A 26,876-nucleotide genomic window follows, 5' to 3' on the forward strand; every position below is an offset into this window, starting at 1 on the left:
GAAATAACAGTGGCTTGATAGAAAGGAGCAACAGGAGGGTTGAGGCCACTGAGCTTCGTATCAACAAAGACAACATTCAGAAGGACTAGAGAAAACCAAACAAAGGGTTCTTCAAAGGCAGAGCAGTGGACCAGCTGAGCCAAGGGTAAGAATATGGGGTGAATGGCATCTTGAATATTCAACCCTGAATTCCCCTGTGCCTTTCTGTGCTCGTCTGCAGCAGTACACTTTATGTTCAGCTCCTGTTACTTGGATGTATAAAAGATTAACGCACTGGGAAAATCATGTATGGACCAATGCAAATTCAGTATTATTTTGACATTATCCTGCATTACTGCCATGGACTGAATTCCACAGATTGTATGTGTCCTCCAAAATTTGTATGTTGAAACCTAATCCCCAGTGTGATGGTATTAGGAGGTGGGGCTTTGGGGAGGTGATTAGTGAGAAGGATGGAGCCCTCGTAAATGATATTAGTTACCTTATAAGAGAGGCCCCAGAGAGATCCCTTGTTCCTTCTACCATATGAGGACACAGGAAGAAGGCGGCGTTATGAAGCAGGAAGCAAGCTCTCACCAGACACCTAACCTGCTGGAGCCTTGATCTTGGACTTCCCAACCTCCAGAATTGTGAGAAGTAAACTTCTGTTGTTTATAAGCCACCCAGTCTATGGTATTCTGTTATACCAGCCCGAACAGACTATGGCAACTGCCAATCATGCTGAAGCTACTTTGAATTTTGGAAATGTACATTATACCAGAGTAGACTGTATCTGCATTTGAACATTTTCCTAAAATGCATATAATGCGTAGATTTGTGTCAGGACAAATTGGGAATGGAGTTGGTTCCTACCCCTGCATCAACACCTGTGTGCAAATCCTTTTCTACAGCCAAATAAATGAGTCACTGAAAATGAGTAGCCGATTGAGTGCTACGAAAGGTTTCTTGATGTATAAATTAAGCAGGAAAAACTTGACTGTCTTCAAAACTATAGTTAAATATGGTGTTGTCATTAATGACTACTTGAAGGAGCAGTCCCTAAATGCACAGGACTTTCATAAAGCATAGTCCTCAGACCAACTGCTTTCAGAATTGCCTAGTGGGCTTGTTAAAAAGGCAAATTCCTTTGGGCCAACCCAGGACCCTTGCAATCAGGATATCTGGCAGTAGGTTCCAAGAATCTTCATTTCGTCAAGATATCCAGATGAGTCTGATGCTCTCTAAAGTTTGAGAAGCAATAATATTAGCGTTTCTTACCAGACAATACAAATGGATATAGTATATAAGAGTTGTCTACCTATATTTTTCAAAGCATGTAGGACTTAGAATCTGAAACTTCCTCATGACAAGCACCTGTAGGGGGAAGCCATTACAAGAACAGACTTAGGCAAGTGCTACCTGACGCTGTTAAGGGATATTATACCTGAGACACTGGCCTTTGATGTGCATCTATACCCTGACAGGGCATTCAGGTCTTATGTTGAAGTCTTTAATCCATTTTGAGTTGATTTTCATGTATGGTGTGAGATAAGGATCCAGTTTCATTCTTTTGTGTGCAGCTGTCTAGTTTTCCCAACAACGTTTATTGAAGAGACAATCGTTTCCCCATTGTATCTTCTTGGCTCCATTGTCATAAATTAATTGACCACATATTCATGGGTTTATTTCTGGGCTCTCTATTTGGTTCCGTTGATCTATGTGTCTGTTTTTATGCCAGTACCATGCTATTGCAATTACTGTCACTTTAGGGTGAAATCAGAAAGTATGATGCCTCCAGCCTTGTTGTTCTTTGTCAAGATTGCTTTGGCTATTCAGGGTCTTTTGTGGTTGCATACAAATTTTAGGATTATTTGTTCTGTTTCTGTGAAAAATGCCATTGAAATTTTGATAGGGATTGCATTGAAACTGTAAATTGCTTTGGGTAATATGGAAATTTTAACAATATTAATTTTTCCAGTCCATGAGCACAGAATATCTTTCCATTTCTTTGCATCTTCTTCCATTTCTTTCACTAATGTCTTATAGTTTTCAATGTATAGGTCTTTCACCTCCTTGGTTAAATTTATTCCTAGGTATTTTGTTCTTTTTGATGCAATTGTAAATGAGATTATTTTCTTAATTTCTCTTTCTGATAGTTTATTATTATTGTGTAGAAACATAACTGATTTTTGCATATTGATTTTGTGTCCTGCAACTTTATTGAATTTTTTTAATAGTTTTTTCGGTGGAGTCTTTAGGGTTTTCCATATATAAAAAAGAGACAGTTTTACTTCTTCCATTATGATTCACATGCCTTTTATTTCTTTTTCTTACCTAAACATAACTTTTCAGTATTGCCCAGGGGTTAGATCAGAGTCATGCAAATGAAACTGTCACTTCAGGAATGACTGTTGTTGGTGGCTTAATCTTAATCAGTTGAACATTTGGAAATTTCTAATCCTTTAAAAATTAACAGTTATCTTGAATTTGAAGGAACCACAGTTGGCTGTCAGTGTGTCTAATCTTTCTAATTCTTCCCCTTCTTACAGCTATAGACATTTTCTTGTCCTAGGCTGATGATCTGACTCCAAGATAAGAGGGGTGGAGTTGAGGTTGTAAGGGCAAGCAGTCACTCTTACCTCCAGTCCCATTCAGGATGTGCAAAATTAAATGATTGAATGCTTTTTGTTTCAGTTGAGCTAGAAATAGGATTAACAAAAGCACCACTTCTATTACTACCTAAAGAAAATCTTACCTAAATGAAGCCCATTTCCTATTGAGCCTAGAATAAGTCACTGTTTAGCTAGAAAGAGTACCCAGGAGGGCTAGCACTTATAACATCTAATTATTAAATCCAGTGTATTCAGTCTCAGAAACCTCCAAATGTGCTATGCCCTGGATGCCTGTCTTTCCTCACTCATGAAATTTAGAAAAAAGATCAATAAGAGATGAATTTCATGATACCCATCAGATATAGGAAGGAGGGCAATAAATTATGAATGTAATGATAACCCAGTGAAGTCCAGAACAGCTGATGGGAGCATACATTTATTTACAGGGATGAAAAGAGAACAGTCATGCACAGTCCCAAAGTCAGTGAGCTAAAAGGAGTATTTAACGCAAGATTCTTTGAATTGTTAGATGATATCAACAGAGCCGGGTATCCTACTGTTGATTGTGGGCTAAGCCTCAGAGCACTGGATCCACCTCAATATTAGAAGCCTGGTGGGCTACACTGGTGTGTGTCCATCATCATTAGTCCTTCCTGGACCTTAGAGACAATCCGGAGTACAGGAAAGATGAAGTGAGATGTCAGCAACAGCAAGGTAAAAACAGAGCCAGGGCCATACCACTTTGGAAAGCCTTCCATGACCCATTGGAAATATGTATGGTTTACTCAAAAGCAAGAACCCTGGATTCAAAGCTCCAACAACAGAGAAGAAGCAGGAGCTTGGTCAATTAACAAGAAAATCAACATAGAAGAGACATCTAATAGGTACCCAGCTACCTTATGTGGGAAAACCAGATCATCAGGACTATACCATCTCTTCAAGCCTATGTCCTTCAAATTTAGAAGATTTTCAGGAATATAATAAAAAGTATGCCACAAGTAAGTCTGTCTTCAGATATTTCAGAGAGAATGTATGAGTTGTGCTTTTGAAATTTGTTTTCTAAGGATCCAAATTCACTACATGATCAGTGTACACACACACACACAGTGGAATGGATCTGTATGTATTGACTTGAAAATGTCCTTGATATATTGCCAAGTGAAAACATCTATAACAGTTCTGCTTATTAAGTAGTTAGGTCCAAAGAACTTAACAGTATTATTCTCAAGGTGTTTCCCTGGGAGATTGTAAACATCCCATGGTATCCCTGTGCATTCATTGTGGTGTTCCAGGGCACCTACTGTTTGGGAACCACAGCCCTGGGTTATATACCTATGAGTGGAATTGATGAGTTGAGAAATATATGTTTATTCTTTTCTAGATATTGCCAACTTGCAAACTCCAAAGTGTTTCTACCAGTGTGCCCCAGCGGCAGTGTATGAAATTTCACATTGCTCCAAACTCTGGACTCCATTTGGTGTTGTCAGATGTCTGTCGATCTTATATCTGTGTAGTATTAATTCATTCTGACTTAATTTACATTTTCCTGGTTACTGGTAAGACTGATCATATCCTCTCATAATGTTACCAGTAACCTGTCCCTGATGAGCAGGCAGGTTTCTAACCAGAATGTATACAAGAGTTGAGAGGAGGAAGGAGGAGGTAAAAAACTTTGTAGATGGCAAGGTTAGGCAGCATTCTCTGCCATAAATCAAACATTCTCTTGAAGAATTCAAACAGCTTTGTTTGAATTATGGGTCTTTTTCTTCCCAATTGGTTTTGTATTTACTCCATTTGTTTATGCATATAAATATATATATACATATATATATATGTTTACTTTTAGAAAAATGGCATCATACTATACCTACTGTATTTTTTCAGCTTTGTTGAGACATCATTGATATACAAGTTTGTATAAGCTTAAGGTATGCAACATGTTCTTTCGATATACTTATATTTCGAAATGATTACCACCACAGTGTTAGCTAACACCTCCATCACGTCACATAATTGCCATTTCTTTTTTGTGTTGAGAACATTTAAGATCTAGTCTCTTAGCAACTTTGACATATATAATACAGTATTGTTAACTAAAATCGCAATGCCATGCATTAGATACCCGGAACTCATTCATCTTATAACTGGAGGTTTGTACCCTTTGACCAACATTTCACTATTTCCCCTACCGCTCAGACCCTGGTACCCACCATTCTACTCTCTGTTTCTATGAGTTTGGCTTTTTTAGAATCCACATATAAGTGATATCATGCAGTATTTGTCTTTCTCTGTCTGACTTATTTTGTTAAACATAATGCCCTCAAGGTTCATTTATGTTGTCACAAATGGAAGGACTTCCTTGTTTCTCATGGCTGAATAATATCCATTGTATATGTATATACCACACTTTCTTCATCCATTCATCTGTAGATGGACACTTAGGTTTCCATGTCTTGGCTATTGTGAATAATGCCGCAATGAACATGGGGGTGCAGATATCTCTTCAAGTTCCTGTTTTTATTTCCTTGGAAATATACTCAAATCTGGGATTACTGGATCATATGGTAGTTCTATTTTTAATTTTTTGAGGAACCTCCATACTGTTTTCCATAGTGGCTGTACCAATTTATGTTCCCACCAACAGTGTACATGGGTTCTCTTTTCTCCATATCCTCACCAATATTGTTATCTCATATTTTTTATAATAGTCATTCTGGCAGGTGTGAGATGAGATCTCATTTTGGTTTTGATTTGCATTTCTCTGATGATTAGTGATGTCAAGCACCTTTTCATGTACCTGTTGGCCATTTCTATGTTTTCTTTGGCAAAATGTCTATTCAATTCCTCTGCCCATTTTTTAATCAGATTGTTTGGGATTGGTTTGTTTGTTTGTTTTTTGCTATTGAGTTGTAGGAGTTCTTTATATATTTTGGATATCAATCCCTTTCAATTTGCAAATATTTTCTCCCATCCCATCAGTTGCCTTTTTATTTTGTTGATTGTTTCTTTTGCTGTGCAAATCTTTTTGGTTTGATGTAGTCCCAAGTATTAATTTTTGCTTTTGTTGCTTGTACTTTTGGTGTCATATCCAAAAATTGTTCCCATGACCAATGTAAAGGAGCTTTTTCCCTGTGATTTTTCTAGGAGGAGTTTTTCAGTTTCCATTCTTATGTTTAAGGCTTTAACCCATTTTGAGTTAATTTTTGTGAGTGGTGTAAGATAGCGGTCCAATTTGATTCTTCTATATGTGGTTACGTAATTTTCCCCGAACCATTTATTAAAAAGATTATCTTTTCCCCATTGAGCGTTTTTGGCTCATTTGTCAAATATTAGTTGATCATACATGTGAGGGTTTATTTCTGAGCTCTTGACTATGTTCCATTCATCTGTCTTTTTTTTTTTTTTTTTTAAGGAAGATTAGCCCTGAGCTAACATCCACTGCCAATCCTCCTCTTTTCGCTGAGGAAGATTGGCCCTGAGTTAATATCTGTGCCCATCTTCCTCTACTTTATATGTGGGATGCCTCCCACAGCATGGCTTGATAAGCAGTGCATAGGTCCGAGTCCAGGATCTGAACCTGGGAACCGCAGGCCACTGAAGTGGAGTGCGTAAACCTAACCACTACACCACCAGGCTGGCCCCCTATGTGTCTTTTTTATGCTGATATCATACTTATTGCTATAGCTTTGTAATATAGCTTGAAGTCAGAAAGTGTGATGCCTCCAATTTTGTTCTTCTTTCTCAAGATTACTTTGGCTATTTGGGGTGTTTTGTGGTTCCATAAAAATTTTAGGATTGTTTGCTCTATTTCTGTGAAATGACATTGGGCTTTTGATAGGGACTGCATTGTATCTATAGATGGCTTTGGGTAGTATGGCCATTTTAACAATATTAATTCTTGAACACAGGATATCTTTCCATTTGTTTGTCTCTTCATCAAATTCTTTTAGTTTTTGGTGTACAGATCTTACACCTCCTTGGTTTAATTTATTCCTAGGTATTTTATTGTTTTTGTTGTATTTATACATGGGATTGTTTTCTTTTTTCTTTCTTTCTTTTTTTTCCTGAGGAGGATTCACCCTGAGCTAACATCTGTGCCAGTCTTCCTCTATGTTGTATGTGGGTCACCGCCACAGCATGGCCACCACCAGGTGATGTAGGTCCCTGCCCCATGCCCAGGAACCTAACCTGTCTGCCAAAGCAGAGCACACCAAACTTAACCACTAGGCCACAGGGTCAGCCCCTATGGGATTGTTTTCTTAATTTCTCTTCCTGATTGTTCGTTGTTAGTGTATAGAAATGCAACTGATTTTTGTATATTGATTTTCTATCCTGCAACTTTACTGAATTTGTTTATTAGTTCTAATAGAATTTTGGTGGAGTCTTTAGGATTTTCTATATAAGATCATATCATCTGCAAATAGAGACAGTTTTACTTCTTCCTTTCCGATTTGGATGCCTTTTGTTTCCTTTTCTTGACTGATTGCTCTAGCTAGGACTTCCAGTACTATTTTGAATAGGTTGATGAGAACTCATCTTGTTCCTGGTCTTAGAAGTTAAGATGTTGGCTGTGGTTTTGTCATATGTAGCCTTTATCATGTTGAGGTACATTCTTTCTATACCCAATTTGTTGAGTGTGTTTATCACAAAAGGATGGAGTATTTTGTCAAGAGTTTTTTCTGCATCTATTGAGATGATCATATGATTTTTATCTTTCATTCTCTTAACATGGTGTATCACACTAGTTTGCATATATTAAACCATCCTTGCATCCCAGGAATAAATCCCCCTTCATCATGGTGTATGATCCTTTTAATGTGCTGTTGAATTTAGTTTGCTAATATTTTCTTGAGAATTTTGCATCTATACTTATCAGGGATGTTCATCTGTAGTTCTCTTCTCTTGTAGTATCAGAGTAATGCTGGCCTCTTAAAATGAGTTTGAAAGTGTTTCCTCCTCTTCAGTTTTTTGGAACACTTTGAGAAGGATAGGCACTAATTTGTCTTTAAATGTTTGGTAGAATTCACCAGTGAAATCATCTTGTTCTGGGCTTTTCTGTGTTGGGAGGTTTTGAGTTACAGATTCAATCTCCTTACTCATTGTTGGTCTGTTCAGATTTTTTATTTCTTCATGAGTCAGTCTTGGTAGTTTATATGTGTTCTAGGAATTTGTCCATTTCTTCTAGGTTGTCCAATTTTTTGGTGTATAATTGTTCGTAGTAGTCTCTTATAATCCTTTGTATTTCTGTTATATGATTTGTAATGTCTCCTCTTTCGTGTCTGATTTTACTTATATGAGTATGTAAATTCTTTTTTTTAGTCTAAAAAAGCTATTTAGACTTCTCCCTTTTTTTCTTAGTTATTCTATCTAAGGGTTTGTCAATTTTGTTTATCTTTTAAAAAAAACAGCTCCTAGTTTCATTAATTTTTGCTATTGTTTTTCTGGTCTCTATTTCACTTATCCACTCTGATCTTTGTTATTTCATTCCTTCTGTTTACTTTGAGCTTAGTAAGTTCTCCTTCTTCTAGTTTCTTGAGTTATAAAGTTAGGTGGTTTTTTTGAGATATTTCTCCTTTTTTAATGCAGACATTTATCACTATAAATTTCTATTTTAGAAATGTTTTTGCAGCATCCCATAGGTTTTGATATATTGTGTTTCCATCTTTTTTTATTTCAAGATATTTTTTGATTTCCCTTTTGATTTCTTCTTTGACCCTTTGGTTGTTCAGGGGTGTGTTGTTTAATTTCCACATATGTGGGTTTTCCAGTTTTCCTCCTGTTATTGATTTCTGGTTTTATACCATTGTGTTCCAAAAAGATATTTGGTATGATTTCAATCTTCTTGAATTGGTTAAGACTTGTTTGGGGACCTATCACATGATCTATCTTGGAGAATGTTCCATGCGCACTTGAGAAGAATGTGTATTGCACTGCTGTTGAATGGAATGTCTGTGTATGTCCATTTGCTCTAAAGTATGGTTCGAGTTCAATTTTTTCTTGTTGATTTTCTGTCTGGATGATCTATGCATTGTCAAAAGTGGAGTGTTGAAGACCTCTACTATTATTGCATTGTTAACTATTCTCCCTTCAGATCTGTTAGTATTTGCTTAATGTATTTAGTTCTGATGTTGGGTGCATATATATTTATGATTGTAATAACTTCTGGATGAATTAACCCCCTTATCATTACATGATGACCTTCTTTGTCTCTTGTTACCATTTTTAGGTTAAAGTCTATCTTGTCTGATATAAGCATGGCTAACCCTGCTCTTTTTTGGTTTCCATTTACATAGAATATCTTTTTCCATCCCTCCCCTTTGAGTTATGTGTGTCCTTAAGCTAAAGTGAGTCTCTTGTAGGTAGCATATAATTGGTTCTTGGTTTTTTTCCATTAGCTACTCTCTGTCTTCAGATTGGCGATTTCAATTCATTTACATTTAAAGTAATTATTGATAAGTAAGGACTTACTAATGCCATCTTATTAATTGTTTTCTGGCTGTTTTGTGGTTCCATTGTTCCTTTATTCCTCTCTTACTTCATTCCTTTGTGAATTGATGATTTTCCATAGTTGTATGCTTTGATTCCCTTCTCTTTATCTTTTGTAAACCCATTATAGGTTTTTGTTTTGTGGTTACTGTGAAACATTTAAAATGCCAACTTATATCAGCCTATTTTACTCTGATAACAATTTAACTTTGATCATATACAAAAATTCTACCCTTTTGATGTCCAAATTTATATCTTTTTATATTGTGCATCCATTAACAAATTGTTGTAGCTGTAGCCTTCTTTAATACTTTTGTCCTTCAACCTTTATACTAGAGTTAAGTAGTTAACACACCACCACCATTACAGTATTCTGAATCTGACTCTGTTCTTACCTTTACCAGTGTATTGTGTATTTTCATATGTGTTCATGTTTTTCTTTCATTTCAGCTTGAAGAACTTCTTTCAGCATTTCTTGTAAAGCAGGTTTAGTGATGATGAATTCCCTCAGCTTTTGTTTATTATAGAAAGTCTTTATCAGGCCTTCATTTCTTAAGGACAACTTTGCTGGATAAAATTTTCTTAGCTGACAGTTTCTTTCTTTCAGCACTTTGAATTTATCCTCTCATTCTCTTCTGATCTGCAAGTTCTCTGCCAGAAATCTGCTGATAGCCTAATGGGGGGTTCCCTTTTATGAGAGAATTTTTTTTTCTTGCTGCTTTAAAATTCTTTGCTTGTCTTTGATTTTAGACAGTTTTGTAACAATGTATCTTGGAGAAGATCACATTAGATTGAAATTATGGAATGATCTATTAGCTCCATGAACTTGGATGTTCAAATCTCTCCCCAGGTCCGGGAAGTTTTCAACCAATTAGTCTTTAAATAAGCTTTCTGCCCCTTTCTCCTCTTCATCTGGGACTCTGATGATGTGTTCATTATTTCTTTTTATGGTATCCCATGAGTTTCATAGGCTGTCTTCATTCCTTTTCATTCTTTTTTCTTTTTGCTCCTCTAATTAGATAATTTCAGTTGACCTGTCTTCTGGGTCACTGATTTTTTCTTACATTTGGTCAAGTCTGATGTTGAAACTCTCTATTGAATTCTTTAGTTCAGTCATTGAATTCTTCAGCTCCAAAATTTCTGTTTGGTTCTTTTTTATGTTTCCTATCTCTTTTTTGAACTTCTTATTTTGTTCTTAATTTGTTTTTCTGATATCATGAAATTGTCTATTTGGGCTCTCTTGTAGCTCTCTGAGCATCTTTAGAATAATTATCTTGACTTCTTTGTGAGGCAGTTCCTGATCTCCATTTCTTTGGGGCCAACTACTGGAGGTTTCTTGTGTTCCTTTGGTGAAGTCATGTCTCCCTAATTCTATGTGATCCCTGTAGCCTTGCTTAGGAGTCTGCGCATTTGAAGAAGCAGTCATTTCTTCCAGAATTTATGGACTGACTTCAGCAAGGGAAGACTTTCACTTGTAGGTGGGGTCATGCTAGAACATGCTGTGACCCTGGGTCTAGTGGTGCAGGGTGCCAAGTGTGGTGGCATGTAGTGGCACCAGGTCCAGGGGGGCATGATGGCTCTTTAGCTCAACTTTAGCTCAACTCTTTAGTTCTTTAGACAATGGTGTGCTCTTTGGCCAGCACTGCAGAGGGTCCACAGTGGCTGCAAGGGCTATTGGGGTCCTCAGCAACACTTCCAGGTCCAATGGCTAGAGATCAGGGCAGGTGGTGCTGGTGGCATGGCACACTCAGCTACAGAGGCCAGCTGCAGGTGCCTCTGTAGTAGCAGGGGCCGTCTGAAGATACACTTGTAGTGGTGGGGGCCAGGACAGGTAGTAAGGCCTGAGGCCAACTACAGTCCCTGCACTGGCAGCTGCAGGGACCATGACTGCTCCATGGCTGTCAGCATGCTCTCCCTTGGCTACACAATCTCTCCCTGGGCATGTGCAGTGGAGGCTGGTGACAGGGGTTGTGCTGGGGGCATGCATGTGTGCAGCTGGAGAGGCTAGCCATGGTGATGCAGACTGGTGACAAAACAAGTAGTTACAGGGGCCTAGGCTGTCAGCATGCTCTCCTGTGGCTGCACAATCTCCCTCAAAGTATACACATTGCAGTGGAAGCTAGTGATGGGTGTCATTTAGGTGTCATACAAGTGCCCAGCTTGAGGGGCAGCCCTGAGTGCACACAGAGCAGTGAGGGTCAGTCAGCCACAGTGGGTCTAGGCCAGCATCTTGCACTCACATAGCCACAGGCTGCTGGTGCAGTTCCCAGGCTGGGGGTGGGGGAGGGGCAGTGAAGGAGCAGGGAGGGACTCAGGTGACAAATATCAGCAAATGCAAACGTGTGGGGCAAAAGCTGGTGAAATCTACAGGAGGTCTGTGGCAGCTTTACTACCAGTTGATTCCTTCTTCAGTGGCAGAAGCTGCTGAGTTTATCTGTAGAACAGGTCACTGTGAACCACAGTTGCTCCCATTATGTGGCTGCTATTGGTAGCCCCTGCTTTTCTTACTTATTCCTAGCCATCTCTATATGTCTCACTTTGCCAGTCTGGGTGGAATGGAAGCTGAAGCAGGAAAAGACTGGAGAAGCTGGCCACTCATCCTGCTTTTGCTTTCCTGGCGAGGGGAAATCTTTCCAGCTGGAAAGTTCCCTCTTGGCACTGAGCAATGCCTTAGGAGATGGAATGACGCAGGCAAAATGCAATTGTCTTCCTTCTCTTCTTGTGCAGTTACTCTCAGGATTTTTGTTCCACAGTGTGGCTAAAATTTCTTAAGTGGCCTCCAGAGCTCTCCCCAAGCTGTTTTTGTTCATAGATATATGTCTAATTGTTGATCTTTGTTGGAAGATGGAGGCTTGGGTCTCTTACGTCATCACCATTTTGGTGGTGTTGCCTATACCTGCTATTCTGTAATCTGCTTTTTCACTTAACGTTATTTTTGTGAAGATATTTCAAGGCCAGTAAATACACATTTACAGTGATGTGTGTATATATATTTACATTGATATTATATCCATAAATGCTGCTGACCTTTGAATTCTCATGGTTTACCTGTATTGGTTCTCTTGGCTTCTCTGCAGACAGCGGTTGGTGAATGACAGTTTTGTTTCTTCCCTTCTAATTCTTAGCCTTTTTAAAAATTTATTCTTTTGCTTTAGCGATGACCATCAGTATGAGTCTATGGAATTGGTGTTACAGTACATTTACTTTGTGTCTGATTTTTAAGTGAACGCTTCTAATACTAACATTACATATAAATGTTTGCTGAAGATTTTTGATAGGTACTCTTTAATAGGTTAAGGAAATAGACATTTGTTACACATTTCTATAGATATTTTATAATTAATAGATGTAGAAATTTGAAAAGTTGTTTTTGAGCGTATTGATATGATCATACGGTTTCTTTTCTTTAATACATTCCTATTAATATGGTTAAATAGCTTAATAGGTTTTACTAATGTAAAACTACAACTGCATTCAGTCACGATTTAAGTACCTTTCTATATTTAGTTTGCTAATATTCATTTTTAAGATTGGTACCTATGTTCATAAGTAAGATTGGCTTATAATTATTTTCCTCATGCTGTCCTTGCCTGGTTTTTCATATCAAAGATTATACAAGGCTAATGAAATCATTTTAGGAGCGTTTCTTCTTTCTCTCAACTCTGGAAGAGTTAAAATAAGGTTGGGATAACATTATGTATTGCGTAAGTGTTAGAGCTCCCCGAGCCTGCCATTTTTTTTTTTTTTTTGTCTTGCAGTGTATAGTTTGGGGCATACAGGAGTCGAGAAGGATATAAATTTTAACCACTAATTCAATTTTTTAATCAATAGTAAGTTTATTCAGGTAATTTATCTCTTTTCAGCTAATTTTTTAAGTTACATTGTGGTAAATTACGTTTTCCTAGGAAATTTAAGTTTTCAAATGTATTGGCTTAAGGTCATTTATAGTATTATCCATTTTTTTGTTAATTTGATGAATCTGACTTTACGTCACTTTCTCACTGCTAATATTTGTCATTTGAATGCCTTTGTTCTTAAGCAGATTTGCTAATAATTTTTCTAGGTAAAATATGTTTCAAAGACTGATTTTTGGTTTTGTTGATGTTTGCCATTACTTTTGCTTTCCATTTCATCGACTTCCCCTCTCGTCTTTAGTACGCCCTGTATTCTACTTTCTTGTAGTTGATACTGTTGTTCTTTTACTAACTTCTTGATTTAGACATATGACTCATCAATTTCTCACCTTTATTCTTCTGCAACATGAGAGTTTAAATCATAAATTTCTCTCTTAGAAATGTTGTATCGACTTTTGATTGGGTTCTGATTCCACTAAAGTTCCTTCTTTAACCCACAAGTTGTTTAAAGTCTGTTTTTAAATTTCTAAATGTAGATAGATTTGTTAGTGCGTTCTAAATTTAATTACACTGTAATCAGAGAACATTTGTTTGACATCAATTCTCTGACATCTGTTAAAACTTGTTTTTTAGCCTGATATTGAGTCAATTTTCAAAAAAATTCTATGTGTGCTTGGGAAGGAGGTCTGATCTTTCAGTTACTGAAATATAATGGAGGATTTGTAATTTACAATCCTTAGGATATTGTCCATTTTTACCATATATATTTTGATGCTGTTGTATTGGATGCATTTAGATTAATAGTATTTACACCTTCCTGGTAAATTGAACATTTTAGATGTACACATAGATGTACATATGTATATCTATGTATTGACATACATAGATAGACATATTATACATATACACTATATATAGTGTTATATAAATATTGACATATTATCCCCACAAATTGTTTTGCCCTAAATGCTTTGCTATTAATATAGCTATACTGGCTTTTTTTCTTTAATATTTGTACAGTATGTCTTTTTCCGTTGTTTTATTTTCAACCTTTCCATTTTATGTCTCTTGTAACCACCTCTTAGGAGGATATTTTTATTATCCAATATACATGCTCTTTTAACTGGAGAAGGTAATCCTTTTTTATTTACTGTTATTTCCTTATTGCTTTTTTGATGTTTTTTCTCTCCTTTTCTGCCTTGTAGATACCTTACCTGCCTTGAAGCCCCTTTACCCTTCCCCATTGATAATGTAGTTGTCTTATATATTTTATCTACATACACTGATACCCACATCGAAGTATCTTATCTCAGGTATCGTGAGGTTCCTTCCTTTCTCTTCTGTTCCAGGAACTTCCTCTAGCCATTCTTTTTGATACTGTGAAGACCTTGAGGGCAGAATCCTGCTATGTGTTGGGATATAGTGGCTTTTACTTACAGCAGATTGTCTGCTCGTATGCTTTGTAATATTTTTATCACGAACACTTCTTCAGCAAGACTTCAGACGTAAGAATTCTGAGTGGCCTGGCTGGAGGGCACATCTTTCTCTGTCTGAAGAGGTTTTGCATTTATTACTACAAAGTGCTTCCTGATCAAATTTTACTGGCATGTAGGCTTTTTTTAAATCTCATTCTTTAACTGAGGCTCTTGCCCTTTGAAGCTTTAGTTTTGTGCTAGAATCTCAGTTCCAACTGCCCACTTTGGGCTCCAGATCTCTGTGAGTGACAGACACCCACAATTCTGAACGTGGACTACCATCACCGCCCACATGTGTACAGCTCTAGTTGGCGTTATCTTATTTTAGGCTCCTGAGAATTTCCCTTATGTTTTGGGGAGCTCCACTCTACTTTTAAAGGATGTTGGTTATATTTTATTCAGCATTTTCTAGCTATCTTCTAGCAGGTGAGTGCTGAAGTTATCTAGCTCTCTGTTTGACCAGAAATGTAAGCCCCTTGTCTAGTTTGTCGTTAACATAAACTGTCTAGAAAATTTTGGAATCTTTTTTTCATTCCTGGTATTCTGAAATGCTATGATGATGTAATTTGGTGTGGGTCTATTTTCATTTATTGTGCACTCAATACCCCTTTTAATCTGGAAATTTATGTTTTCAGTTCTGAAAATTCTTGTATTAATGGTCTGATAATATTCTCCTTTCTACTTTTTCTATTCTTGGTGGCTCTCTTATTCATCAGATGTTAGACTACATGATTTAATTTATTTTCTTATATTTTCTCCATTTTCCATCTTCTTACCATTTTGTTGTACTTTCTGGGGAATTTCCTCAACTTCATTTTCCAATTATTCTATCGGATTTTAAATTTATGCCCTTTTTTATTCTCTAATTATTCCTTTTTCAGAGCATTCTGCTCTTGTTTCTTGAATATAAAATCTCCTCTTAGCTCAGAAACATTCATTGCACTTATTAATTTCTGTTTCTTTGAAATTCTGCTCTCCTTCCTGCATTATCTGCATTTCCTCTGAACTCCTCTTTCCTGTTTTCAAGTATCTCTGTTTCTTGTCAGATGATTTTAGCAAATATCTGGTAAGCCTTGACTACACATTTATAGTAAGAGCTAGGCACTGAAAAGCTGACAGGAAAAGCAAATCAAGACCACAATGCACTGTTGGTGGGAATGTAAATTGTTATAGCCACTATGGAAAGCAGTATGAAGGTTCCTCAAAAAATTAAAAATAGAACTACCATATGATCCAGCAATTCTACCTCTGGGTCTATATCTAAAGGAAATGAAAACAGGATCTCAAAAAGATATTTGCACTTCCATGTTCATTGCAGCATTGTTTGCAATAACTGAGATATAGAAACAACCTAAGTGTCTGTCAACAGATAAATGGATAAAAAACATATGATATATATTTATATTTTTTTTATATTTGTATAAAATGGAATATTATTCAGCCATGAGAATGTAGGAAATCTTGCCATTTACCACAATGTGACTGGACCCTGAGGGCATTATGCTAAGTGAAACAAGTCAGACGGAAAAAGACAAATACTATATGATCTCACTTATATGTGGAAATTTAAAAAGCCAAACTCAGAAACAGAGGGTAGAATAGTAGTATCAGGGGCTGGGGGAAATGGTGAGATGTTGGTCAAAGGGTACAAACTTGAAGTTATAAGATGAATAAGTTCTGGGGATCTAATGCATAGCATTGTGATTATAGTTAACAATACTGTATTATATACCTGAAAGTTACTAAGAGACTAGATCTTAAATGTTCTCACCACGAAAAAGAAATGTTAAATATGTGACATGTTGGAGGTTTCCGCTGACGCAATTTATAAGTGTATCAAAGCAAAATGTTGTACGCCTTAAACTGGCACAATATCATATATCTCCATAAAGCTGGGGTGGGGAGAGCTGCCAGGAAGACTGTATGTGAATGGGACTTGTCAAAGAGCAGACTTCATTTCACCCAATGATTAGTTCATTGAGTACCACTAAGTAACACCATCAAGTCATTTTTTTCTTTGGGATGGTATGGTTTCTCCAACCTCCTGCCTGGAATGTATACCCCTCGTTTCCAGTGTCCTTGTTTTGGATAAGAAAAACTAAAATTAGGGTGCAGATTTTTACTATCCTATGTGTTTTCCATCCAACCTTGTACCCCAGCCTCTTCTGCGTCCTTTATCACTGCTTTAAAGCCCCTCTGTTTCAATTTCTCCAGAAAACACATTTCACTGGGGATATGTGAGGACCATTACCTGAGAGTGGGACTGGTGCATAGAGAATTTAGAGTGCTTATCTAGATCTTCATAAGGTTCCTTTGTGTTTATGTCACCATCTTCTCACTTCCGCCTTTCATACTCCACAGTGACACCAATTCCTGAGCCTGTCCAGGGCTTCTGTGAAGCTCATGAACTTGCTTTTCTTTGCTATCCCATACCTCATCCCCAGCTGGTTAGATTTGAACTCTCTGATCAGCTAAGTCATCTACCATTTCTCTATTTGCTTTTCATCTTTATATTTTATTGCTCAGACCCACAGTTAGTTTCACCAAAGGCAAAGTTAGTGTTTCTCGTTCCAGTTCTCTTTGTTATTTTGGAGGCGACTGTGTAGGGGCAGTGGAATGGCAACATCTTTATCCCACATGTTGAAACAGGAAATCCTGTCAATAGAGAAGCACATTGGTTAAGTCAGGATCAATTACATGGAAGCTGGTTAAAAGAACTCCTTCTGTGCTTCAAATTATCCAAATAAACCTCAAGCATGCTTTTGTGTAGTATCACCAAATAAAAAACAAATCCAGAGTTAGGTAAGGATATTGCAAATGCAGGAAAAAAAGACTATTGTAACAGAGTGAATGTACAAGTCTCAAAAGTCAGACAGAAAAGGGCTTTTCTTTTATGGAGAAGAGTGAACAAGGCTAGAAAGAACCAGGTGTGGGGAAGTGGGATGAACAGCTGGAAGGGGCCTGATCAGAGAACAGATCAGAGTATGTTGCACCATGAGGTCAGTTGATGCTCAGGACGGGCTGTTACAGAGGGGCTGTATGCTGTGTCAGGCTGAGGGTGGGTAAAAGTTCAGGGCCCTGGTGGGAAGAGAAAGGCTTACCTAATGTTTGGTTGAGTCAAGGAGCAGATATTTTGCCCAGATTGATCAGTGGGGATGAACACTTCAGCTAATTATTTATGAGGCAAAGAATGGGAATCTGAGGGTCTATGTCTGAGCTTGTCGTAAGTAAACAAGGGGGAAATCCATGAGTCTTTTCTAAGTCATATGAGGAGGATGGTTCCTTGCAGTAAGCCATTTCCGGAACACAAAGGGGCAGTGGGATGACTGTAACTGTCATTGTTTTCCAGGATCATAGGGCTTAGGTAAACTTCAACATTGTCATTCTCTCTTTTCCCTTCTGTTCCTGACCCAACCCACCTTGCATGGAAGCCTCTCAATGATGCTTCTTACTCCACTTTCCTTCGCCTTTGCCCGGCTAACTCCTGCTCATCATTCAGTGTTACATAGGCATCACCTCTCCTGGGAAGGTGTCCCAAACTGCCTCCCAAAATGTAGTTAAACAGTCCTCATGTGTCTTCTCTCTGTAGATTAAGCATGTAACTTCTGCTTAGTCTTTGAGGGCCGAGCTGTATCTTACTCATTATCATATCCTTAGCACATAGCTGAGAGCCTGTAGGTGCTCAGTAAACAGTGAACGGATGTGGGGTGGTTACCATAGCTGTGACTTTTGAAAATCAGCCTGTTCTCACAGACAGCTGAGAGACAGAACGATCTCCAAATCCTCTAGATTGTTCACAGGATGATGATCCAGTTGCTTGATCATCCAACCCTCCATTTGGATGATTCCTCACTGGTCTTTACCATCAGCTGGCAATTAATGTGAAAGAAAATAATGTGCTGATTTCCATTTCATCTTCTTAGCTGCTTTAGAAAAATGCTTTCTTTACTGAGAATAACTTTAAAAATTGAGTAGTTATTTTGCTTTATATATTATTTTCAATACTGACCTATAGGTCAGTATAACTGATGACTAAAAGGTGACACTAGTGCTAAATTGTCCTGGCCATTTTTTGTTTTTGCCTGTTTAAAAAATTTTATTGAGGTCATATTGGCTTTTAACATTGTGTAAATTTCAGGTGTACACTTTTATATTTCAGTTTCATATAGATTGCTTCGTGTTCACCAATAGTCTAGTTTTTATCTGTCACCATACACGTGCCCCTTTTCCCCTTTCTCCCTCATTCACCCCCTTTTCCTCTAGTAACTACTAATCTATTCTCCTTATCTATGTGTTTATCTTCCACGTATGAGTGAAACCATATAGTATTTGTCTTTCTCTGACTTATTTCGCTTAAGCTAATACCCTCAAGGTCCATCCATGTTGTCGCAAATGGCATGATTTTGTCTTTTTTTATGGCTGGGTAGTGTTCCATTGTATATATATACCACATCTTCTTTATCCATTCATGCATTAATGGGAACTTCAGTTGCTTCCACAACTTGGCTATTGTGAATAATGCTGCAATGAACATAGGTTGCATAAATCTTTTTGAATTCTTGATTTCATATTCTTTGGATAAATACCCAGTAGTGGAATAGCTGCATCATACAGTTTTTCTATTTTTAGTTTTTTGAGAAATCTCCATAATGTTTTCGATAGTTCAGTGCCATAATTTTCTTAATTAAAAAGCAATTGAACTACTTGATTTCCAAGTGCCCCTTAAACTATAATTCTTCCAGATTCAGCATGTCTTTCTGAGTCTAGAAGTTTACATATCCCTGGGAAAATCTTTCTCAAGTTCACCCATATTTTTCTTCTCTGAGAGTCTTTCTGATAGCATTCAATCCCAAGAAAGATCCCAGTTCCTTAAACCTTCCATAAAATCACCTAACACAGGCCCAAATCCCATAAATTCTTTCCAACACCCTCCTTCAGAGATCACCCTTTCCTGCAACAAGCCAATAACCCAAACTTTTTTTTGACTAGTGGTATGTTCTGAGAGTCTTTGATGGGCTTCAACAGTCCTTTCAAATTGGTGAATGTACCAATTAATAGTTAGGGAAATGTCAAGAATCTTTCTATTTTCAACATGTGTGCTTTGTTTTGATTTATGAGACTCACTATCCAATTATAACAATCAGCATTCAGCCTTGAAGAGAACCACAGGGAAAACCTAGGCACCAAAGCAAAGCTTTACCAGGCCTTCCCACCTTGACCTAATGTCGTGGGAATAATGCTTTTCTGATGACTAGCACTCAGGCTAGTAGTATGAATTTCTATTCTATTAAAATTTATAAGCCATGCTTTCATTTGGACTGAACTAATTTTATTGCACTATTGGGCCTCCACTAATATTTATGACTATTTTAATTCCTAATTAGTTGTTAGTTAATATATTTTCATCTTTAATGGTGAAACAAGAGACTTAGATGCCTAAATTTCTGGAGTCTTTTGTTGGATTTATTGGCGCTGTGCTTTAGGGAAGTGATAACTTGAAAAGTGCTTCTGGGCTTGAAGAGAGAGGATAAGGACTGGGTAAAATTAGCCCCAGAATTTTAACAACTTACCAAATGCCTTTGGTTTACAGGAGAGCGTATCCTCTGGCCAAGTTTGCCTTCTAGCAGCTGACCAATATTTGAAATGTTGACAAGTCATAAGAAACACAAATAATATCATGAAAAATAAGCATTTCTTTAAGTGTGTAGCTGAAGTGGCCACTACAGTCATCAGAAGAGGATGCAATACTGTGACGTAAGAAGCAGCATATGCTAAGATTACACTTAAATGTAATAAAATTTCAAAATTAAGGACTTGTGAGTTGAAAAATGGGATGAGTGGACAAAATTTAAGAGGATCCCCTCACCAATTTCTTGGTGAAAGGAACTAGAATTAGAAATCTAGAAATGCTCTGGAGCAATCTTGGAGAAAGCACATATCTGAGGAAAGAGGAAAATGGGTGATTCATTTATTCCATCTACAAAATATTTCTTCAGTGCCTGTTATGTGTCATGCACGGTTCTAAGCACTGGGATATAGGAAGAGGGGGGAAAAAGGAATTCCACAGTTTCAACTCTCATGGAAATAATGGAGAAAACAGATATTAATATGACAATTATAGTGGGTTGAATGGTGGCCCTCCAAAAGATATGTCCATACCCTCACTCTTGGAACCTGTGAATGTGACCTAATTTGAAAAGTCTTTTCAGATGTACTTAAGTTAAGGATCTCAAGATGAGAGCATCCTGGATTACCCAGATTGGCCCTAAATCCAATGACAAGTATCCTTAGGAGACACAGAAGAGGAGAAGACCACATAAAGACAGAGGCAGAGATGGGAGTGATGTGGCCACTAGCCGAGGAATGCCCACAGCCACCAGAGGCTGGAAGAGACAAGGAAGTCTCCTCCCCTAGAGCCTTCAGAGGGAGCATGGCCCTGCCGACACCTGGATTTTGGACTTTTGGCCTCCTGTGAGAAGTAGAGAAAATAAATCTCTGTTGTTTTAACCCATGTGATTTGTTGCAATTTGTTATATTTGCCTTAGGGAACTAATATAATAATTATGGAAATGAGATATAATTAAAAGTTCCATAAAAGCAGATAACAAAAGTACTTGACCTAAACTTGGTGGTCAGAGAAGCCTCCCAAGAGGTCATAGACAAAGATGCTAAAAGAATATTCTAGAAGATAAAATGGGTCCAGACCAAAAAGACAATTTTAGGGGTAAATAAGAGAGGACACTTTTCAGTGCCTTAAGATTTAATGTGTGCTAATATGGAATTAATATGATTATGCAAATTAAATCAAACACTAGTTGACTACAAACTTGGTATCAAGATTTCTTATTCGAAACCCGTTATGTGACACATAAGTGCACTGCCTAACACTTTTCCAAACCAACGAAACTTCAGAGTCACTTAGAGCAGGACTGTCCTCTCCCGTGCTTCTCTGCTACCTCGGGCAGCTGGGAGGCAGGCCATCCGTTGCCGAGTTCAGAAGCACCTCAGGTGTCTTCCCACAGCCACACATAGGACTCACCCTGAAGCTACTGGAGGACACTAATCACCCCTCCAGGGACACCTGAACCAGGTGTGTAATCAGCCCTGGACCTAAAAGACAGGTGGGGCTTCACAGAGGCCAGACTAGGCCACGAAGTAAGCGCTGCACAGGAACCAAGAGAGCCATGACATTAGTGCCAGACTGAAATAGGAGTTTTTTTAAATTGCAAAGAAATTATTTTTGAATTTTGAATCATTTATTATTTAATGAATTCCTGCTAGTCACCAGGCATAGGTTTAAAGTACTTTATAGATATTAATTTAAGCCTAAGAAATCTGTGAAAAATATACTATTCATAACCCCACTTTACAAATGAGGAAACTGAAGTGCAGAGAGCTAAAGTAAATTGCCAGAAGTCACTCAGCTAATAAGTGGCAGAACTGGGATCAAACTCAGCCTGACTGGTTCTAGAATTCATGCTTTTAATCACTGCATTTTCTATAATCTCTGTAATCCCATAACAATAACAACCGCCACTAACGTTATCAAATACTGATTAACAAGGAAGTGTAATTATCATCTTCATTTTACAGATGGAGAACATGAGGCTCAGAGAGGTTAAGGAATTTGCCATATATCACACAGATGCTACATGGGGGAGCCTGAATTTAATCCTAGGGAGTCTGACTGCAGAGTCCAGGGAATTCACCACCGCACTAGAGTGGCTTCAAATCCGGCTATTGCCTTTGTGCTCGGAAACATTCCAGCTTTGTTCATATTCTTGGTTTATTTATTGCTCCACTCCCCTCCAAAGCCATCTATAGGTTTTAATCTCTTGGAACAAGGGAACAATCTCACCATATTCTTCATTTTAACTAGATACGTGTGAAGTAGAACATTATCTTTCCTGCCTCCATCTTTTCTTTTCATATGCTTTTCAAATAACAATAATAATAACAAATAGCTAATTTTTCTGAGCTTTTGCTATGCGCCAGACTGTCTTCTATATGCTTTACTTCTATTATTCCAATTAATCCTACCAAAACAAAGCCTTGTTGATAGGTTATCTTCACAGTATGGATAAGGAAACAGGCTCAGAAATGTTAAAACTTCCCCCAAAGTCACACAGCCAATGCTCCCAGAGCCAGCATTCCAGCCAGGGTCATCAGATTCCTCAAGTCCATACTCTTGACCTTTACACTCAACTGCCTCCAGCTCTTAAACGGGTCTGACTATATGTGACTGGTAATGGTATGAGGAAAGAAACACCGCTGGGTTCCAAGGCCAGAGCGCTCTGCAAAGGAGCATCCTTTCCTAGAATATCAGAGAGCTGTTGGCAGCAAAGACCTGGGCTGGTTGGCAAACAGCCTTAGGCCATCCTGACAAGGGAGGTAACACTTGGTTTGTCATCATAATCCAGGGTCACCCAGCTTTGCAGTTCAAGACTGTTTATCACTTCATCCACATGCGATCATGCCCTAAGGAAACAACTGAAGGTGACCTTCCCACAGTGGGTTGATTGGAACTGTGAAATACCTGCATATTGATTTATAAGGCAAATAACCCCTAACAGGAAAGACCAGAGTATGAGACCCACTGGCCAGATCCCCTCAAACACTACATCAGGAAGCTCGAAGTTGCTTATTCTTCTGAGGTAACCTCAGAAGAGCCTGAAGACACTCACCCCATCAGTAAATTATGGGCACCAGAGATAGGCATATTCTGTTCCACTACTTTATAGCTGTGCATCCTTGGGAAAATGGTCTTGCCTCTGTGATGCTGAGTCTTCTCGTTCACAAATCTATCTACAGTTACCTCCTTTCTCAAGGTGTTATTGAAAAGATTAGAAATATCTATAAGACAGATGGCACTTAAAAAATCTCACATGAGTAGCGTCGTCCCCTATGTCTTGATATAGGCAAGGGCCTGCCACTCAGACTGTTACTTATCCATGTAATATCCAAGCATATCCATGTTACTTATCCATGTAATATCCAAGTAATATCCATGTTACATATCCAAGCATCCTTTTCCCAAAATATTACTGGAGAAAAGCTGATAACTCATTTTAATTTACTTTCCTAATATCACAACAAAATACAATTCCTGATTTTGCGAATTCTTTTTTGTTGGTTTCCTTTAGACCAACTGCTTTTTGATGACATTAGTTTCCGAGGAAGCCTTCTCCAGGTCATGCTGGAGGCTGTGTTACTTCCATGCAACTTTCCTATGGGGAAGCTACTCTTTTCTGTGGGATGAGGATTCTTATTTTAGCATGTGCCCCAGAAAATAGCACTTATGGACTCATCTCCAGAGCGGTTACTCATATTTTTTTAGGTTCATGTGGCTCTCTACCCTCTGAATACAGCACTATTTCCTCATCTCCACTGGCATTCAGCGATAAACCTTAATATCAAAATCTGTCTCTATACTGGGTTTAGAGACAAGTTCCAAAGATGACTGAAGGATTAGAACATCTAATGTATAAAGAAAAGTGAAAGATACCCATGTGCTTTATCTCGCAAAGGCAAGAAACCAGCCATTGCTCACTGAAGAATGGAACAAGAAAAAATGAAATTGTGCTGCAGTGTAAGGGACTAAGAAAAATGTCTGACAGTCTTGTTAAACGTGCATATGAGTTAAATTAGGATGTTGTCGACTCTCCTCTTTTGGAGACTTAAAAGATGTGGTTTAGATGCAGCTATTGGGGACAGTTTAGTTCAGTCCTAGCTGTACCTTGCCCAAGGGCTGACAGATGGATCAGATGACCTCTCAGCATCCCTTCCAGCCCCACACTTCTGTTCTTCTATGCTTGTTGGACTAGATGTTAGCTGAGTCAGATTTGCCCTTGCAAGGTAGTGGAGGAGTCAGCTACTTGAAAGAAAGCAGGTAGACTTTTTGTCCCCAAAATAAATGCCTCTCTACCCTGTTCCAGATTAAATTATGCCACTAGAGGTGTATTTCCTTGAGTCACAAAGTATTTTTAGCGCTCACAGAATGCAGACACAGACACCCAAGTGAAGAGAAGTAATTAACCCTTATCAGGTAAGGGCTTAGCAGGGATCAAGGCCCTGCAACAGACAAAGACTGGAAATGCAGGAAGAGGGAGTCCCAAAGCAGAGAGAAGACAGAGACATCACTGTACAGACAAACCGCCAAATTGGTAGTGTAATTCTAGACTTGTATAGAAAACAGGGCTCTCCTCCCTCCCAGCTAGATTCGGTCATTCTTCCACTGAATGTAGAGCTCCTACCAGGTGCAGAGCACTAGACAAGGCACTGGGGACACTCCAGTGAGCCAAACAGATGTAGCTCCCGCTTTTCTGAAAAACACTGAACACGTGGTGAACATGTAGTAAATTACTATATGGGTTCTACGTGTATGCAACAAATAATGATTGAGTTGCTGATACGCACAAGGCACCATTCTAGGCACTTGGAGTGGGGTGGTAACCAAATGGACAAATCCTTTGCCCTCATGGAGCTTACATTCTGGTCAGAGGAGGTAATGTAATGAAAGAAGCACAAGGTGCTCTAAGAACAAGGACAAAGAGACCTACCCTAGCTGCCGAGTCCTCCCTGAGAAGAGGATGTTTCTACTGAGACGTGAAGGCTGAGTAGGAACTGGTGAAAGGCAGGTACTGGGGAAAGAGGAGGCACCTGCAGAATGTCCCATTTAAAGTAACCAAATGTTGTCAATCTACCGCAGTTTTGCTTGTGTAGTAGGAGGAAGGGTAATTTATATCTTTCTTTTTCTTAGTATTATTCAAATATTTGTGTAATAATGAATTTTAAATATTGTTAAAGTCATGCTTAAAACTATTTTATCTCATTTTTACCTTGTGGTTTGAATGTGTTGGTCTTTAAACTATGACTTGTAAATTATGGTCAAATTCTATACGGATATAATTCAGACACCAAATTCAAAATCAAATAGGCATTTTACCCTGATGAGGCAAGGATTGAGTCTAATTCCAGAATGTGTTTGGTGTTACTGTCTGCAAACAAGATAACATGTTTGACATTGTGACGTGGATCTTTCCCCACCTACATTGAATATGAATTATAGGTTGGTTCCTGCACTACAGGTGGACCTGTGGCAGCCCAGCAGTATCTCCTATGTCTCAGAGGGAGCAGTTACTGATGTGCATATTCCCCAAAACGGTTCCCAAGCCTTGTTAGCCTTCTTACAGGAAGCCAACATCCAGCACAAGTAAGCATTCTTTATCACTTGCTTAATTCATTTGTACTAAACTGAACTGAATGGTAGCTGTGCTCAGGTTATTTATTGAGTGCCTAGCACAGTGTTTCAGTTATATTTATCTTTGATGAGCTGATTACTATAATGGGGGAGGGGAGGGAGACCACACTGACATATCACTACACCATTAAGTGATCAGTGTAAACATAGAAAGTTTTTTCTATGTGAGAAAAGGAGAGCAGCGTAGCAATGCCTAGAAAGTGGATGGGAAGGCATGAGCAGAAACAGCTTCCTTCAGGAGATGCATTGGTTAGCAAAGGATGAGACTTGGGACATGCAGGTGGAGGGGAGAGTGAGAGCAAGGGGAAGAAGCAGCATAGAATGTGTGCGGGGAACTGATGTAGTTCTGTGTTATTAGTGTACAAAGTACAAGTCAGAAAGTAGAAAGAAAAGATACTGAAGAGGCTGGGGGAGGCCAGGTTGTGGGAAGTTTGATGTATAGTGTAAGGAGCTCAGACCTTATCCTGTGGTTGGTGTTGCACAATTGGAGGATGTAAGCAAGGGAACCACATGTCACTGGGGTGCAGGGACAATAGTAGACTATAATAATAATCCAGGTAACAGCGAGGCCCTGAGTCAGGACCTGAGTAATGGGATCAGGAGAGCACTCAAATAGTTCAGAGGCAAAACCACCTGGACTCGCACTTGGTTGGATGGAGGTAGAAGAGGAAGAAGTCAAGGGTGACTCCAAGTCTTCTAGCTTGGGTGATTGAGTAGACAGAGTCAAACAGATTTGAATATTTTGAGATTTTTGTTTTGTTTTTAGAAATAGTTACATAGTAATAATGAAGCAAGTGGAAGAAAGTCACAGGAGGCAAAGGAGAAATGAAAAACTTTCAACAGAGGGAACAATAATGGTGCCAAAGGCTGCAATGATATCCAGCAAGAAAAGGACTGACCAGTTTCCTTTGGGTTTGGCAATGGAAACTGTGTTGATAACTGTAATGGTGGGATTAGTTTGTTAGGAGTAGAAGACAGAGAAGTGAACAGGAGGTAAGAACAGACAAGTGTTTTCTCACTATAGAAGCAGGGCAGATTACTGCTCTTAGAAGTTATGATAAAGAGAGCAGGAGAGAATGAGGAGCGACTACAGGGAGATGCAGCATCCATGGCTGTCTGAGATTTGGGATTTGTCTGTGTAGGAGGCAATTTTGGCATGGAGGCTGAGGGGAAGGACCAGGAGGGAAGGAGATAGGAATGAATGTACAGA

At 38.4% G+C, this 26,876-nt stretch overlaps 1 protein-coding gene across 1 annotated transcript in view; it reads left to right on the forward strand.

Moving 5' to 3' along the window:
- CPA6 (carboxypeptidase A6) overlaps positions 1-26,876 on the forward strand; it is a 269,776-nt gene that overhangs the window by 158,852 nt on the left and 84,048 nt on the right. Inside the window, exon 3 of the mRNA XM_070631515.1 lies at positions 25,494-25,618. Within this exon, the coding sequence (XP_070487616.1) occupies positions 25,494-25,618 (125 nt within the window). The remainder of the gene's footprint in view (positions 1-25,493; positions 25,619-26,876) is intronic.

Source organism: Equus przewalskii, chromosome 8 (assembly GCF_037783145.1).
Source record: "Equus przewalskii isolate Varuska chromosome 8, EquPr2, whole genome shotgun sequence".
In the NCBI taxonomy this organism is placed as follows: Eukaryota; Metazoa; Chordata; class Mammalia; order Perissodactyla; family Equidae; genus Equus; species Equus przewalskii.